Source organism: Sarcophilus harrisii, chromosome 1 (genome assembly GCF_902635505.1).
Source record: "Sarcophilus harrisii chromosome 1, mSarHar1.11, whole genome shotgun sequence".
NCBI classification, from domain to species: Eukaryota; Metazoa; Chordata; class Mammalia; order Dasyuromorphia; family Dasyuridae; genus Sarcophilus; species Sarcophilus harrisii.
This window is the reverse complement of record NC_045426.1, coordinates 478,988,201-479,007,880: the sequence shown is the minus strand read 5'-3', so window position 1 is coordinate 479,007,880 and position 19,680 is coordinate 478,988,201. Positions and strand designations below refer to the sequence as shown.

At 33.4% G+C, this 19,680-nt stretch overlaps 1 protein-coding gene across 1 annotated transcript in view; it reads right to left on the bottom strand.

Annotated features, from left to right (window-relative positions):
- Positions 1-19,680, bottom strand: part of CCDC178 (coiled-coil domain containing 178) — a 610,238-nt gene that overhangs the window by 495,434 nt on the left and 95,124 nt on the right. Inside the window, exons 8-9 of the mRNA XM_031946472.1 lie at positions 18,389-18,574; positions 10,641-10,861 (exon numbers count right to left, since the gene is read on the bottom strand). Coding sequence (XP_031802332.1) covers positions 10,641-10,861; positions 18,389-18,574 — 407 coding nt within the window. The remainder of the gene's footprint in view (positions 1-10,640; positions 10,862-18,388; positions 18,575-19,680) is intronic.

Genomic DNA, 19,680 nt, shown 5'->3' with positions numbered 1-19,680 from the left:
GGCCTACCTATACCAAACTTAAAACTGTGTTATAAAGCAGCAGTCATCAAAACGATATGGTACTGGATAAGAAATACAGTAGTAGATCAATGAAACAGGTTTGGGTCACAAGACACAATAGTCAATGATTATAGTAACATAGGGTTTGATAAAGTTAAAGACTCCAGCTACTGGGAAAAGAACTCACTATTTGACAAAAATTACAGAGAAAACTGGGAAATATTATGGAAGAAACAAGGCATTGACCAACATCTAACATACCAATATTAGGTCAAAGTAAGTTCATGATTTAGACAAAAAAGGTAAAATCATAAGCAAATTAGGAGAACAAGGGATAGTCTGCCTTTCAGATATGTGGAGAAGAAATGAATTTATGGCCAAAGAAGAACTGGAGAACATTATGAAATGCAAAATAATTCATTCTGATTACATTAAATTAAAAATGTTTTCCACAAACAAAATCAATGCAACCAAGATTAAAAGGGAAGCAAAAAGATGGGAAACAAATTTTTTTTACAGCCAATGTTGCTGATAAAGGCCTCATTTCTGAAACATATAGAGAACTGACTCAAATTTATAAGAACACAAGCCATTTTCCAATGCTTGAGTGATCAAAGGATATGTACAGACAATTTTCAGATGACAAAATTAAAGCCATTTATAATCATATGGAAAAATGCTCCAAATCACTAATGATTAGAGAAATGCAAATTAAGACAACTCTGAGAAACTACTTCATGCCTCTAAGGTTGCATAATATGACAAGAAAAGATAATAATGAATGTTGCAGGTGATGTGGGGAAACTGGGACACTAATTCCTTGTTAGTAGAATTGTGAAATGATCTAACTATTCTTGATAGCAATTTAGAACTATACCTAAAGGGCTATCAAACTATGCATATTCTTTGATCCATCAGTGTCTCTGAATGGGTCTATATCCCAAAGAAATCATGAAAGAAGGAAAAGAACCCACATATACAAAAATGTTTGTAGTAGCCTTTTTGTAGTGACAAGAAACTGGAAACTGAATGTATGTCCATGAGTTGGGGAAAGTGTGAATCAGTTACGGCATATGAATATAATTAAATATTATTGTTCTATAAGAAACAATCACCAGAATAATTTCAGAAAGCCTGGAGAGACTTACATGAACTGATGCTAAGTGAAGTGAGTAAAAATATGAGGACATTGTACACAGTAACAAACAACAAGATTATATGGATGGTAAATACTGATAGACTTGGCTCTTTTCAACAATGAGATAATTCAGGCCAGTCCCAATTGACTTGTGATTGAGAGATCCATCTACATGAAGAGAGAGGACTATGGGGACTGAATGTGGACTACAACATAAAATTTTCATCTTTTTGTTATTGTTGTTTGCTTGTTTTTTTCTTTTTCATTTTTTCCCTTTTTGGTCTGATTTTTCTTATGTAGCATGATAAATGTGGAAATATGTTTAGAAGATTTGTACATGTTTAATCTATATTGATTTGCTGTCTAGGGGAGGGGATATAAGAATAGGGAGTGAGAAACATTTGGAACACAATGTTTTCCAGGGGTGAATGATGGAAGACATCTTTGCATGTATTTTGAAAAATACAAAGCTATTATAAAATACATGCATGTATGTATATGGACAAAAAAAAAGAGAAAAAAGAAATAATGAGTAGGCTGATTTCAGAAAAACCTGGAAAGACTTACATGAACTGATAATAAATGAAATGAGCAGAACCAAGAGAATATTGTACATAGTAACAACAAGATTATGTGATGATCAACTGAGATGGAGTGGGTTCTTTTCAACAATGAGGTAACTCAAGGCAATTCTAATAAACGTGACTCAAAGCATAATTTTTGTTGTTATTATTTGCTTGCTTCTTTTCCCCTTTATCTGTTTTTTCCCCTTTTGACCTAATTTTTTCCCCACAGCATGACAAATATAGAAACATGTTTAGAAGAATTGCATTAATTTAACCTGTATCAAATTTCCTGCTGTCGTGGGGAGGTGGAAAGGGAAGGAGAAAGAGAAAAATTTGGAATACAAGGTTTTGCAAGGTGAATATTGAAAACTATCTTTGCATGTATTTGAAAAAATAAAATACCATTGAAAGAAAAAAAGTGCAACTTGCAATTGTAGGGAGTTTAATAGTCCATAATGTCATTTCTAGCTCCAACATTCTATGATTCTATTTTTAAGTGTAAATAAAGTTTAAAGTTTTTAAAGCTCTAAAGCCTAGGTCTAATTAACCCCATGATGGCCTCCTCAATAAGCCTTATAGTTCCCTATTATGTCAAGGATTATATATAAAATTCTCCATTAACCTCAAAAACACTAAAATCTTGACAAATGATCTCCTCATACTGGGCAGTATCAGATTTTATTTTCTTGGGCTCAAAGATCAGTATAGACAGCAACTGCAGCCTTGAAATTAAAAGATGCTTATTCCTTGGGAGAAAAACTATGGTAAATCTGGATAGAATACTAAAAAGTAGAGACATCAAAATTCATATATTCAAAGCCATGGCTTTTCCAATAGTAATGTATGGCTGTGATATTTGGACTAAAAGAAAAGCTGACCAAAGCAGAAGTCATGCTTTCAAACTACGGTGCTAGAGAAGACTTTGGAGAGTCCCTTGGTTGACAAGAAGGTCAAATCAGTCAATGCTTAAAGAAATTCATTCAGGCTATTTATGGAAAGGTCAAATACTGAAGCAGAGTCTTAATTACTTTTTGGTCACATACTGAGAAGACAGGTCACTGGAAAAGACCTTGATATTGGGAAAAATTAAAGGCAAAAGAAAAAGGAAATGGCAGAGGGTGAGACGGGCACATAGTATAACAAATCACAAATATGAACTTAGACACTAACTTTGAGACTCGACAGACTGGAAGATAGAAGGGCTTGGTGTACTATGGTCCATGGATACACAAAGAGTAGGATATGACTGAATGACTGAACAGCAGCATTTGCCATTCAAAATATTTCATTGCCTCTCCCCCTTACAATGCTTCTTATGCTGCACACATACACACACACACACACACACACACAGAGAGAGAGAGAGAGAGAGAGAGAGAGAGAGAGAGCAATCCAATGATACTGAGTTCTTGGATGTTCCTTACAAGATATTTCATCTCCCAATTATTTTCTCTAGTTGTTTCCTATACCTAGAATTCTCTCCTTTATCATCTGTGCCTTCTGGCTTCCTTCAAGTCTTGGCTAAAATCCCACCTTCTTAAAGCAGCTTTTCTGAAACCCCCTTAATGCTAGTGCCCAGCTTTGATCAATTAGTTCCAATTTATCCTACAGTTGTTTGCTATTGTTTCAACTAATAGACTGTGAATTTCTCACAATTTCTCAAATACTGTCTTTTACCTTTCTTTGTATGCCCCACTTTTACCATATAGTTAAGCCACAATCCACAATTAATTACCACATGATTAAGCTTATTGAACTTTATTTAATGGCTGTTTTTTTAAGTTTATATTTTCATGTTAATAAAGTCAGGGACTAGACCTACAACTTCAAAGGGATTGGAATCTCCTGAGGTGAGGAAATTCCCAATATGAATGCAAATCAGCACTTTCTCTGAAACTTATAGCATTAAAGAATTGTCCAGAGTCCTAAGTGGTTAAATGATTTACTCAGAATCTCACACCAGTAAATGTCAGAGGCTGCATTGGGTCCTAGTCTTATGGCTTCGAGATGAGCTCCCCATCCACTACATCACACTACTTCTCTCATAAGAACAGATATAATACTATGTCTTATTAGATTATTTCATATCATATTATATCATGTCATGTCATGTCATATTATATTAGTTATATATTACATTACAATAATTACCTCTAATTTTACTAGAAAGACAGTGATATAATGAGAAAATATATGACAGGATCATAGAACTTGAGCTAGAAGGGAACTGGTCTGGCCTCTTCACTTTACATATGAAGTAAAGTGGTTTGCATGAGGCTATTGGATAGTAAGTGACTCAGCCAAGATTTGAACTCCTATCCAATAACACCAATGTTTAATCTTCTTTTGTCAAATTAATCACTCAGTCCTCCATGAGACTGAAGAAAGAGTACAGAAACAGCCTGGGTATATCTGCTCTTTTTTTCCCCTAAATCAAGCAGATTACAAAGAAAAAAAATTCTTTCAGCAACAAACTTCATCAAGTTATAACATATGTTTACAAGTCATGAAGCTTGTGATGAATTAAAATGCAAAGGCAACAAACAAGTATTTGTAGACTTCAGTTTGGGAGAGACAAATGGAGATGGAAGCATATTCAGCACATTCACAAGGCCATGGAAAAGTAGAGAAGAAATTTTGTCAAAAGTGCTGATTTGAGGATTCTTTTAAAAATGAAGTAGAAATTGTGTGTATTTGTATGTGTGTGTGTACATGAATATTTCTGAAGACCTATAAGGAGGTATGGTTTCCTAGGACTTTTGAAGTAGCTCTGTGACATGATCAAATTACATGCATAAGAAACTAGTCCAGTAGCTATTAAACTTTTTTTGTTTTATGAACCATTGTATCTTAAGTACTTTAATCTGTGCAACATTTTTTCTAAAAAAAATGTACAAAATGTTATTCTAAAATTTGTGACAATACTAGAAAGTAACTTTTAAAATGCAAGCATCAGCAATATCAGGGTAATGTGGCCAATAAGACATTCTCGAATCATCTTCAAACCTTTACCTTTCCCCAAAAAATGGACAGATATAGCATAATCACAGCTAAATCCACAGAAGAAAGATAGAAGGTAAAATCCTAGGAACTGACACGATAGAACTAAATACCTGACATATTACCTAGAACCACTGTCCTTCCACTCTTCATTTCTACAGAATAAGCTAACTCATGACTTGAGGAGAGATTCATCCTATGACACTACTAAATGACTCACTGACTCTGCCCAGCTAAAGTAGAAGAGGACTGAAGACATAAACCCTTTTATTGAGCTCAGACATAGATTAATGACCTCCATAAAGCTACGTGGCTCTGCTGGAACAGAGTCCAGTCTAACCTGATCTTGCAAGAAGCAAGAGTATCCTGTTCTGCCAAACTAGGACAGAGAAGGCAAAGAATAATGAAAAACCAGGTGAAGTTGGAACATGGATTGCTATATTGGGCCAGAAGTAAAATGACTGAAGCCCAGCTGAGGCCATTCCAACACAATTCTTTCTCTTCAGGTTACTCAGATCATGGACCTAGATAAAAAATCTTTATATCCTCCCTACATTTAGCCACCAACAAAGAATGGTGGCCAGAAAGCCTCCATTCTTAAAGAGAATACCAAAAAAAAAAAAAAAAAAAAATGGCTGAAACTTTAAGGGTGTCAAGAGTAAATGTTAGAGACTTTCCCTCTGAGAATTGCCATGTATGCCATGTCAGCTGATAGGGTGGAACCACGAGGTAGAAGGGGGATTAACCTCTGAGGCGGAGGTTGTGTCTTACAGGTGTTAAATCTTTTCTTAGGACACAGCACTAACTCCAGGCATCTCCCTTCTGTGGATCCACTTATACAGTGCTGAGTGGGCTAGACACAGGGTAACACATAGGAGAGTAAATATAAATGGCCAGCTTTGCCATAAGTGAAGAAGCATGTAGAGAGAAGTAGAGAGCAGAGATGGAGAGAGAGAGAGAGAGAGAGAGAGAGAGAGAGAGACAGAGAGAGAGAGAGAGAGAGAGAGAGAGAGAGAGAGAGAGAGAGAGAGAGAGAGAGAGAGAGAAAGAGAGAGAGAGATGCAGAGACATACATACATACACCTGTTCTTGCTTCCTGCTAACCCCTGCTGAGAACACCAATAAAGAAAGGCTGTTTGGCACCTTAATATCGGACTCATCTCCATGTCTATCCAGGGAAGATTGGTATGTATGGCCTTTGCTATCAGTAGCCTTGGAGCGGGAGATTATAAGTAAACATCTCTATAAAATTCCATCTGAAAACAGATAGACAAGGACCTAATATAAAAAGAAAGATGAATGAAAAGAATATAAAGTATTATTACAATGATATTATGAAAGAAAGTTAACTAAAGCTTGATAAAAAAAAAAAAAAAAACATCCCATAGACCTTTTAGTCCATAGGATGAAATAATAGTAATACACTCTTGGATGATATGAGAGAGATTTGAATGAAAAATTATTAGAAATTAAGAGTTTTCAACTGATAATATTATTTTATTTAGCAAGCTTAAAAAATATTGAATCAGCAACAGAAAAAAGTCTCTATCAAAGTGATAAAGATTACCAGATTTGCAAAACAAAAAGGAGAGAAAGGGAAGAAACTTTGACAGATTAGAAATAAATAAATGAGTGAGCACATAAATTCTTTATAAACCAGATTGACTGCTCTTAAAGATAGGACACACAGAGATAAATTATGGATCCTGGATCTTCTAAGAGAATGCAATAAACCAAAAAGTCAATGTCATAATGCAAGAGAAAAAAAAAGCCACAAGAAAATTATCCAGAATTTCTGGATATCAACAACAAAGCAATGATTGGGAGAAAAAACACACAAAACTCCATCATCGGCAATGATCAAATTTTACAATGACAGTGAATTTTTCATAATGTCTACAGAAAGACCTTTGTGTTTTATTGAAAGGGAATTTGAATAATTCATGATTATTTCAGGGCTATATTCAGAAGGGAACTTCAGGGGGTTGAGTCAGGAAAATGGAATGTAAGATGATGATTGCCAAACTTTCCCCAAAGCCACCACAAATAACAACAAATCTATTTCTAAGTGGAAAAAAAAATCAAAAAAAGTCACAGTAAATCATTTTTCAATCCCAGTGCAGTTTAGGAAGACAAAAGAAGTCTGTGGAAATTGGGATGAAGATAAACTGGAACCAAGGGTTAGTAGGATACATAGGAGCAGTATCATCCGTGAGTCTTAGAGTAGTAGTTACAACAGCAGCAAGGTATCAGGTGCACCCAACATACAGGTCTGTTAAGGAGACTAACAACAAAGATCCTTGAGGACCTCTCTGCTAGCAATGGGCACAAGATCAGGCACAATTTAGTAGCTCCTTAACTAGTTTCAGATGTTTCAAGGTTTTAAGGCAGAAGGCAGCAGTTGTAGCCCCAGTGGAGTGGAGGTACTATCTGGTTAAGGTCCATAATAAGAAGATCAGTGATTATAATCTATCCAGATCATTTCACCATGGAATCATTAAAAAAAAAAAATCCCAAACAAGAACTACAGAAACTCAGACCAGCCACATTTTCTCCTCTCCCTAGCCCCCATGAAGGTGAATAGAACCAAACCCTATCATAAAGGAGAAATTCAAGATTTAGGCTGGGAAAAAATAGCTAACATAAAAAGAAACTAACCATAAAAATTTTCTACAGTGACAATAAAACTTTAGATACAAACCCAAAAGACATCTACTAACAAAACATCAAAAGAAAAAAATAAGCATATTGGTCACAAATGCTACAAAAATTCCTAGACCAACTAAAGAAATGTTTCAGAATGATAGAAAAATTATTTTAAAAACCAAATAAGAGGGGGCAGCTAGGTGGTGCAATGGATAGAGAACCAGTCCCGAAGTCAGGAAGACCTGAGTTCAAATCTAGTCTTAGACACTTAACACTTTCTAGCTGTGTGACCCTGGGCAAGTCACTTAACCCCAATTGCCTCAGCAAAAAAAAAAAAAATAATAATAATTAATTAATTGATTGATTTAAAAAAAACAAAAACAAACAATTAAGAGAGACAAGATGGGACCAAGATGACAGTGAGAAAGTAACTCTTCAGAGTTGTCCCAAATTCCCCTTCAAACAACTAGAAAACCCCCTCACAATTGATCTAGCAGCAGAGTTGCAGCTTATGAGCCAATAAGAAAAGTCTGTTTCACTAGGGTGAGAGGAGAGTATGGTCAACAGTAACAAGCTTCACAGCAGGAAGCCTGCAGCAAGCCACTAAGTTTTGGTCAATACACCGGTGTAATAGATGGGCCCTATGATGGGACAACAAAACATTTTTGTTTTCCACAGAGCTAGAATTCCAAGAATTGATTATTCAAGATTATCCAAGAAATCCAAAATTGATAATAATCAACAAAGTTGCTTAACAGGTGGATCAGATCAATCAGAAATGGCTCCCTATATCCTCTTCACCTACAGTCTTCCTGATCTGGCTCAAACCAATTGGGGTCAGTGACCTGGCAAAGACGAATGAGAAGTAAGCATGTTGAATAGATAATTGCATATAAACAACACACCTCTGGGAACCAGCACACTCCTTCACCATAAGGAGTTTCCCACTTCCTGTAGGAATACAATGAACACTTCTCCACCCACTCCAGAGACTTTTTGGGGTAGTCTTGGATTTTTGATCATGCTCACGGCATTAATGAGGCCCTACCTTCTTGCAAACCCCTTAGCAAGTGAGCAGTCTTGTGCAACATAACAAGGTCCTATCCCAGCAGCCCACTCCCAGAACCAGCCACCAGCAAGGCCTTAAAACTACTGCTGACCAGTAGAGAAGTCTTTTCCTGGTGCTGGCCAAGAGCAAGACTCTATCCCTGGGGCCCATGGGCAGAGAAACCCTATTTCCACAGCAACCTGGTAATGGAATATTATTGTTCTATTTTTAAAAAATGATGAACAAACTGATTTTAGAAAGGCCTGGAAAGATTTACATGAGCTGATGCTGAGTGAAGCAAGCAGAACCAGAAATACATTGTACACAATAACAGCAAGAATGTGTAATGATCACCTATGAATGATTGGATTCTTTTCAGTGGTTCAGTGATCCAAAGCAATTCCGAAAGACTTTGGACAGAAAATGCCATCTGCATCCAGAAAAAGGATGAAGGAGACTGAATGTAAATCAACACATGCTACATTCACTTCTTTTCTCTCTCTCTCTCTTTTTTTTTCCTCTCCCATGGTTTTCCCCTTTTGATCTGATTTTTCTCTCCTAACATGGTTCACAAAGCAATGTGTATTAAAAATAAATTAATTTACTAGAGAATTTTTTTTTTAAAAGAAACACATGAAGCAGAGAGATACACATAGGATAAAGGTAAGGCGCTGGAGGAGAAGATATGCTTCAGCTGAAGCAAAGAAAGTAGGAGTAGCAATCATGATACTGAATAAAGCAAAAGCAAAATTAGATCTAGTTAAAGGAGATAAAGAAGAAAACTATATCTTCCTGGACAGTATTACAGACAATGAAATTATATCAATACTTAACAGAAATGTACCAAATGATATAGCATCTAAACTTTTGAAGAAATTGAATGAGTTATAGAAAGAAATAGATAATAAAACTATACTGGTGGAAGACTTCAGCTTTTCTTTTTAATCACACTACCAGAAGAAATAATTAGAAAAGCAATGAGAGCTATGGAAGAAAGAATTGGAAATGTGATTAATAGTTTTGCTCAAGAAGTACAAAAGTTTGCCCAAATAACAAGCTCTTTGAAAACTAGAATATACCAAATAAAAGCCAAAGATTCCATGAGATGATAAAAAATAAAAACAAAGTCAAAAGACTGAAAAAACAGAAAAAACATAATTGATTTAATAGCAAAAATGAAGAGGCTGATGAGGAAAAAAATTAAGAATTATTGTACTACCTAAATGCTATGATCAAAAAAAGAATCTAGACAGCATATCTCTAGAAATCTCAAAAGCAACCGCCAAAATCTCTTAAAACCAAAGGGCAAAGTGGAACTAAAGAGAATATAATCCTGTATGTTTGAATTATATGAAAGGCAACAATTTCTGAAAAAGAAGTCCTTCATGAACATATGCAGCACTGCCATTTACAAACTGATTCATATTGTTAGATTAAAATAGGAATAACAGCTGCCCCACTTACATCTAGAATTGATCTGAGATTAAGAAAATGTGTGAAAATACTAAGTAAAATAAACAGTAAGAACACAGATTCCTAAATGTCCCACATTCAAGTAATTCTTAATCTCAATTTGTATCTATCTAAGAGATAGTAAATCAAAGAAGGCTAAAATCAGCATGGGTGGTAGGTAACATCTGCAAAATTATTCAAGGTCCCCTCCAGCTCTAAAACCATTCACCTATGTCTCAAAAATCTAAGTCCTTCTGCAGATAACATTTTATGGTTTTAAAAAGCAACAGGAAGAACAAAAATAATTATTAAAAATTCCCAAATAGGTTTTCTTTTGTAATATTTAAAACTGGAAATGGAGAAATGAATAGAAAGAACTATTAACTATGTGTTTTGGAGACATGTACATATAATCAATGAAAGAGTGACTCAATTATAATCAATCATTAAACTACTCCATTAAAAATTTTATGAATTCTTAAAGTTTGTAATTATGTTGCCTTTACTCCAAATTCAATTACAATTTTTAACAAGTATTTTAAAGGTTGGGAAAGGACTAATCTCTCAGTTGCTAATTATTTCTTGAGCATGATAGAAGACTAATAAATGTGGGGTAAACATTTCAAATGATTGTCAAACATTTGTGAATATTTACATTAAAATAATAACATTCCTTTGAGAAAACACATGGCAATTCAGTTTTCAAAGGCAAATCAAACAGTTGGAGGAAACATCAGTTCTACCCAACTAAAAATATTTTGCAACACGATAATGCTGAATTTACATTTACCTCATCTCTTTTCTCATATAACTTCCTCAAGATTTCTGTTTCTACAAACAGCTTTTCTTCCAGCAGGGGCTTATGTTCCTTCATGAATTGTACATCTCTTTTAAGTGTCATAGTAGTTGCTTCCTCCTTGGACACTAGATTCTTAAGCTTCTTTAACTTCTGCATTTCCTTCTCAAGATTCCCCTGTAATTCCAGGATTTCTGATGAACAAGTCTCATGTTCTGTTAAGTCAAATGAGTAAAATGGCAGGAGAATCAATTTTGAAACCTCTTCTTGTTAAAATATAGGAGAAAATTAACTTTTGTTATTAAAATCAAAGTATTATTTTGGGACTTTTTAAAAATTATTTTATCACATTTAAGATGAGAAACCTATTACAAAACATTTTTTTCATATTACAATGAACTATTTTATTATGTTCAGTTTCAAAAACCTATGAGATCTTCTAGGAAATATGTAATATTAATATTATCTGGGAGGTAGCTGCTGCTATTATTCCCATTTAGTGGGAGAATTGAGGCAGACAAGAGGTTCTTAGCCCAGGGTCACAGAGCTAATAGGTGCCATGTTTGAGCTCATATCTACCTGATTCCAGGTCCAGCATATAGAAGCTGCAGATTCCTTTCTGCCTCTGTAATTCCAGTTACTTAGAAATTTTTCTCAACTGATTATTTATATATCTAAATATATCAATAATAAAATATCATAGCAACAAAATTTTAAGGAAAAGTTTCAGTCCAAATTTAAAGCCTACTAGTCATAAATTGTACAATTAATATTACATATTTAAACTAAAAGAGTATTTGATTAAAAATAGAATGGATAAATCTTAACTATTTTAGGATTTAGTAGGTTTCCCTTATATTTTGAAAATACCTCACTTAATTTAGATTTCTATTTTTCATAAAAAGTATATCTACTTGGTAAAGAGGTCTAATATTTGGCACTTGGGCACACAAGCATTTTTCACTTCTACAAAAAATAAAAAGGGAAAATATAATATTTGACATTTTGTGGTAAAAAACTTAAAAGTGATTCTGGTACAAACAATACAATGTTTTATCCAATTCAGAGATATACTGGTAAATTTCTGAAGCTTAAACTTTTCAAAAATGAATTATTCTCTCATTTTCTTTAAATATTTAAAACAAATTTCAAATTTAATTTGAAACTATAACTAATAATGTGAACATCTTTGTCATTCTTTTTGAAAATACACTAGCAATTAATGATCTAATTGGTCCTTGGTTTCTAGAAATAATGTAATCAGTGATTGTGAAATTAATACAAAAGTAGCACCTTATTTGCATACATAACAGTGGGGGGAAAGCACACTAAGGAAAGTTATTAAATTATTTTTGATGTTATATTTGTTCCAGTTATATTTTAAAAGGTCAGAGGGGAAAAAGCATAGGCACCTACAAAGAAACTATCTGGTTTAATAGCAACCACAATCTAGAACATTGGCTGAAGCAATGAAACAACAGGAAATGCAAGGTGAAGGTGAAGGATATCTGAGAACTACACATGCAAAGACATATACACAGAGAGGCAGAAGCAAAGTGAAGGTTCACCCCCAAGAAGTGTGATGGTACCAGAAATATCAAACAAGCATTTTATTGCTTTTGAGGTTTTCCTTTCAGTTTTAAGAACACAGAAGAACTTCCCTTCCCAATCAGATAGCCATGTGAAAGTCACTCAGTTTTCCCAAATTTAAATAATGGTGTCTTATAGTTTGTAGTGTAAGGGGTGTGTGTGTGTGTGTGTGTGCGTGTGCTTCTAGAGGCAATCTGATTATTTTGCTTTCCCTTATTCAGAAGTACTGAAGATTCTTGTATTTCCACTTTATAGTGTCAGGGTTTGTTTGTTCTAGGAGATCTATAATCCTTAATTATCTTTGTTAACATCACTTTGGGATCAGTTATTGTATTTGGCATTGAGATCATATATTCTTTTTTAAATTATTCCATTTTATTTCTCTTATGCCAGGGTTTTCCTCCTGTTCTTAATTTCTATAATCAAAATTGATTCTCTTCTCTAGAGAAATTCAACACTGTTGGTTTAAGTTTTTACAATCTACTAATTATTTCTGCTTTGAAAGCTATAATCTGACCTTTGTTCCATTCTAATTTCTTCTTATTTAGATTTAATTTTTCTTTTGAATCATTTTGAACTGATTTGCTATTGTTCTGGTTTTTTTTTCCCCTTGGAATTTTACAGAAATTTGTGTTTAATGGACCTTAGATCACTTTTCTTAGTCCATTAATATTTGTTAAAAGAATTTTGTATGCTCTTCAAGGATTTAACAAAGATGGGAATAAGGTCAGCATTGTAGAGATTGTAGAAATGTAGGCACATATGGTAGAGCTATTAATTGACACAAATATTCTGGAAAGAAATTTGCAAAGAAAACAACTAAATTGGGCACACCTTTTGACCCAGAGATTCCACTGGTAAGCCTATTCCTTGAGATCACTGATAAAAAGGAAAACCCCATATACACCTAAATATTTATAGCAATACTTTAAGTGGCAACACAAAACTGAAAACAAAGGAAATGACAATCAATTGTAGAATAGCTAAACAAGCTATTGTATATGGATATGATAGAAAACTACTATATTATAAGAAATGGTGAATATGATGTATACAGAGAAATATGGAAAGATTAATATGAACTAATGTATAATAAAATAATGAGGGAACAATATATGTAACTCAAAAATATCTATGAAAATAACAATAATAAAACAATCAAAACAATGTTATAGAATGTTCTTAACCAAACTTAGCCCCAAATAACAGCTATGAGAAGACAGCACTCTTCTCTCCTTTGTAAGGGTAAAAGGTGACTCTATAAGATACTGCATATAACTCCAGATATCTGTAACACATCATTTAGTTTTATTCAATTTTTTTTCCTTCATAATTTTATTATTTGTAATTTATTTTATTATATCGCTTATATAATTATATAATCTGTTTTGTTATATTTTTGTTTTATTGGATATTATATTAAGATTATATATTACTAGAATATCATCTATTATTACATATATTAGGACATTATATATAATTTAAATACTTAATGACATATATATGTTATCATTATAGATGACTGGAAGGAAGTAGAATAGTTGACTCTGGAAGGCAGTAGAAGAAAGAATACAGTAGCAAATATAAGTAATGTTAAAATAAAAGTTATCCATATAATTTATTTTTAAAATATGAAAAATGTGTATCAGATCTTTAAAAACTCATTCATGGTTTTCTAATTTAATAAATGACCATTTGGTATCTTTGGTTTTCAAGGAAGTGTCCAAGGGATATTTTTTGGGAGGAGGAGGGGCAGTTCTGTTACTACATTTATCAGTGATTTGGATGAAGACAAAGACAGTTTGCTTATCAAGCTCAAGATATAGTTGAAAGAACACCTTTGCAAAAATATGGAGATTAGGAACAGAATGTCAAATGCAAAAAACATCAAAATGACCAGTTTAATTTGAATAGAGAATATATGAAAGAGAGGAATATACAACCATCCTAGCAATCTCAGAATATGTGACCAATCTGACCAGAGCCAGATTGTGACAGACTTTGTAAACCAAGGAGAAGAGTGTTTTATTTTATATTAGAATCAACTATGGTTCCCTGGAGTTTCTTGAACACAGAAGTGATACAGTCAAATCTGTGCTTTAGGATTATCTATCTGGCAGCAGAAAATAAATAATAAAAGTGAGAAACTAAAGGCTTGGGAGGCTATTTGAATAGTCCAGATGATAAATAAAGGATGGATATGAGATAAGCTGTGAAAAAAGAAGTGACAAACCTTTGTAACTAGCTGGAAATGGAGTACGAAGAAGGGCAATGAGGGATAATGGTTTGAGGATGATTTTAAGGTTAATGAACCTGTATAGTGGCACTCACAACAAAAATAGAGAAGCATGGAAGAAAGAAGGGGTTAAGGGAGCAAGAAAGATGAGTTCTGGTTTGAACAGAAAGAGTTTTGAGATACCTATAAAACAATCAGATGGAAATGTCCAATGGGCATTTAGTGGTGCTGGATTACAACTAAGGATAATGAGACTAGGGTTGCACATTGGACCTGGATGTCATCTGTAGGGACATAATAGTTGTACCCTTAGAAGCTGATGAAGCTCCTAAATTCAAGAATGTTGAGAAAGAAAAAAAATCAAGTCCAAGACAGTGCTACTAAGACATCAGCCACTAGGGGATGAATGATGATTCAGCAACTGGAATAAAAGAAAAAAAGTTTAAAGCAATTTTTCATTATGCAATACTACTTCCCCCACTCCTTAAATAATAACAATGCTATTACTAAAATAAAAGTTATAAAAGACATACATCAAAATATTGTCTGTATACATACATACAAAATATTGTATGTAGTCCACACTAAGCACTCCTTAGCTGTGAATGTTTTCTCAAAGCAATTTTTTTTAATTTTAATAATAGCTTTTTATTTTCAAAATACATGCAAAGATAGTTTTCAACATTCTCCCTTCCAAAAACTTGTATCCCAAATCCCCCCTTCTTTTGCTCCCCATTAGCAATTAATCCAATGTATGTTAAACATGTGCAATTCTTCAATACATACTTCCACAATTATTGTGCTGCACAAGAAAAATCAGATCAAAGAGGAAAAAATTAAAAGAAAACAAAATGCAAACAAACAACAACAAAAAAAAAATGCTATGTTGTGATCCACATTCAGTTCCCACAGCCCTCTCTCTGGATGCAGATTTCTCTCTTCATCACAAGATCATTGGAACTGGCCTGAATTACCTCATTGTTGAGAAGAGAACAGTCAAACTGATCCTCCTATAATGTTGTTGCTGTGCACAATGATCTCTTGGTTCTACACACTTCACCGAACATCAATTCATGTAAGTCTCTCCAGGTCTTTCTGAAATCATCCTGCTGATCATTTCTTATGGAACAATGATATTCTATGACATTCATATACCATAACTGATTCAGCCATTCCCCAACTGATGGGCATCCCCTCAGTTTCCAATTTCTTGCCACTCTAAAAAAAATTTTTTTTAACACATGGGTCCTTTTACATTTTTTATGGTATCTTTGGGATACAGACCCCATGGAAACACTTCTGGGTCAAAGGGTATGCACATTTTGGTAGTCCTTTGGGCAACTCCACAACAATGTATTAGTGTTCCAGTTTGCCCACATCCCCTCCAACATTTATCATTATCTTTTCTTTTAATCTTAGCCAATCTGAGAAGTGTGTAGTTCCTCAGACTTGTCTGAATTTGCATTTCTCTAATCAATAATGATTTAGAAGATTTTTCCATATGACTAGAAATGGCTTTAATTTCATCATCTGAAAATTGTTCATATCCTTTGACCATTTATCATTTGGAGAATGGCTTGAATTCTTATAAATTTGAGTCAATTCTCTATATATCTTAGAAATGAGTCCTTTATCAGAACTCTTGTATGTAAAAATGTTTTCTCAATTTTCTGCTTCCCTTCTAATCTCATCTGCAGTGGTTTTATTTCTACAAAACCTTTTTAATTTAATATGATAATTTTGTATTTAATAATGTTCTCTAGTTGTTCTTTGACCATAAATTCCTTCATTTTCCACAGATCTGAGAGGTTGATTATTCCTTGTTTTCCTAATTTGATTATAGTATTGCCCTTTATGTCTAAATCATGAACCCACTTTAACTTTATCTTAGTATAAGGTATAGGTGTTGATCAATGCCTAGTTTCTGCCATATTATTTTCCAATTTCCCCAGCAATTTTTGTCAAATCGTGAGTTCTTATCCAGAACCTGGTATCTTTGGGTGCAAATCTTTTTTTTTTTTATATCAGAATTGGGATAAGAAGATCTGGGTTTTTTAAGTCCCACTGCTGGCATGGACTAATTGTGTTATTTTGGGCAAGACACTGAACATTTTCATATCTTAATTTTCTCATCTGTAAAATGGGGACATTGGATGATTTGGTCTATACAATCCCATTCAAGTTTAAATCTATGATTCTATGATATTATTTCATCAGCATGAAAAACTAATTCCACTGATTAAGATAATAACCCATCCATGAGAGCTACCAGATAAATCCTAGAGAGATACCAAGATACATCAATTACAAAAGCCTTGGCCATGGTCTGTCACACAACTAGCACATGTCAAAGTGAGGCTTGAAGACAGATTTTTGAAATCAAACATTAAAACCCTCTTTCCAGGCACTTATATCACTGTTTTCAATAATCAAAGATTACATGATTAATACTATTGTATAATATATTCCATTCTTAACTCTATTAAGACTACCTAGAAGATCAACCAGTTAGTTCAGGAAAACAATAAACAATAAAAAAAATGATACTAGCTATTTTTTACAAATGAGAAAACTTAAGATCTAAAAAATTTAAGTGACTTGCCTTACCATTAAACTCAGTCTAAAATATTGAACCCACTCATAAGCAATCCTAGTCTTATTAAGAGGTAGACTTCTCTTTATAAAGGTTATATTTTATAGTATCATCCACTAATCTTATATTAGGCTTAAAAGAGAGAAAAAATATAATCAATATATTTTCATGATTACTAACATATATCTACTAATATAATCATTATTTGCCCTAGATAAATGAGGAGTCATTATGGAAAAAGTAGAACTATTTCAATAACTATTTAATTTTGCCAAAGTGTTCTGACCAGAAATAAATCATTGAATCTCTCAGAACTCTAATTTCTTCATCTCTTAAAATGATGATAAAAATATCTGTCTTCTCTTTACCTGCTTTCTTGGAATCCCTGTGAAGAATTTAGTCTTCAAGCCTTAAGGTAATATATAAATGGACCCCTACAGTGAGAAGAATTGAGTTTAAATCCTAGTTCTGAATCCTAACATCTTTTTAACCTTGGATACTTCCCTGGGTTTAGTTTTCTTAGTTATAAAATGGAAGGGATTGGACAAGAAGGAATCAGAGGTCCCTCTGAGCTTTTGATCTATGATCTTGTGATCCTTTCATTTCATTCAAATTCTGTTCATTTTTTTCTTGAAATTATTTTTTCTTGTCATCTTGACATTAAATATTAAAAACATCCTTAAATATATTTGCATATTTAAATTGAACAATACACAATTCAATAGAACTATAAACATGTAACTAACCAGTTTCCCTCAATGTTGTCTTCCTTCACCAAAGACCTCCAGGTATATGAGAGAGGTCAGTCATAGATTTTCTCCAAAAATATGAATATGATGTGGGGTGAGCCTTAAAGACTTGTTCCAATCCAGAGCTGCTTTAGAGGCTTAATCTGATCTCTAGAATGAGCCCGGATGACTAGAAGGAAGACTGACAAGTAGAAAACTGCTTCTTTTCTATTTTTAAATAGATACTGAATTGATTTAAGATTTTCTGGTATCCTCAAATTAAAATTTCCCTACAGATAAAAACAAATAACAGTATTTCCTCATTTGATCCATAAGGTTCAGAGTTTCCAAGAGTTTCAGGCTATACCACCAATTGGCAATCATCTGAGAATCGAAACATATTTTACAGTAGCAAACACTAAAAAAAAGTGTCCAGATGTTTGGAAGTGCTTGGTGGTGCAAACACAAGGAAATCCAAATTTATAACAGAGCTGTTATATTTGATGTGATTCCATTATGGACTCTAATTAGTTATTCCAATCTCTATAATAACTAACTGTTATATAAAGAATTCTTTTAGCATTCATTCTGGTACCTTGCTGCACAGCAAAAGGAAGTTTTTGAAGCCTCCAAAATGACAAACCATCAATTTTACTGCAAATAAGTCTCTTCCTTAATCTTTGTTCTATTAAAGCATCTGCAGCATCTTTACGGTCAGTTTCAAGGGTCCTGATCAAGTGAATAGCATCTGCTAGCACAGTCACTGTTTGATGCTTTAAATCTAAAAATAACAATAGAAACATCAGATAATTATAAAGAATTTCAAGGCTGTCAAATCTCTTTTGATACCTACAATGATGCTGTGAGATAGGTAACATAGATCTTATCACCTTCCCACCCACTATACAGGTACTTGCCAAAAAAGTTATTCTTTTATTAATATAAAATCTGTCTTTCTATAGATTCCAAACTTTGATCTTAATACTCCCATATGGAAATATATAGATTCTATAATCCATTTTTATATAATCATTCCATATATATATAGAGAGAGAGTGTTTAATTTTATGCAAGTTACATCTCACTGATAACGTATTGAGTTTGTGGTTAAATACAATTTATAATATAAATTTTTAAGATACGTTTACCCATTCTATGCTTGTATAGTTATTTGTTTTAACCTAAATGCAGGACTTTTCATTTATCCCTGATGAATTTCATTCTGATGTTTGGTGCAATATCCTAGCTTGCTATTATAGTCTTGAATTTTTACTTTGCTTTTTATCAAGTTCCCACTTTGTTGTCTTTTGCAATTATGGTTATGTATGGCCCAACATTCTGGTTAGTGCAACTTAAAGTATAGGAGGAGTGATTATGGGAGAAAAATAGCCTGGAAATAGTAACTAGTTATTTTTAGGATTGATCCCAAAAAGCAAGAAAAAAGAACCATGTTTGATAAGCAACTGGCAAAGCTGGCAATAATAAAAGGTCAAAGACAAACAAGTATGCAGAGAATAGTCCAAAGTTCCCTATGTTCAGTGGTTAAAACTGTATTCAACTGACAAAAAACATGAAGATCATAGTAGAAGTTAAAAAAGGGAGTAAGCACATGAAGCTATGGAGTAACAAGGTAAAAGCTTTGCTTAATGTCTTGAGTATGAGCAGGAAACTGGAAGTGTGCCAACTCTTCCTCCCTTTATATTCTAATAGCATTCATTAGGTAATTGAAAATAATTAAAAGTAAAAGACTAAGAACACAGCTCTATGACACTTATAAGAATCCTCCACCTTGATACTAATCTATTATAAGATATTTTTTGGATTATGATTGGTCAATCAGTTTTAGTTTACATAAATGAACCATCATGAAGTCTATATTGCACTTTT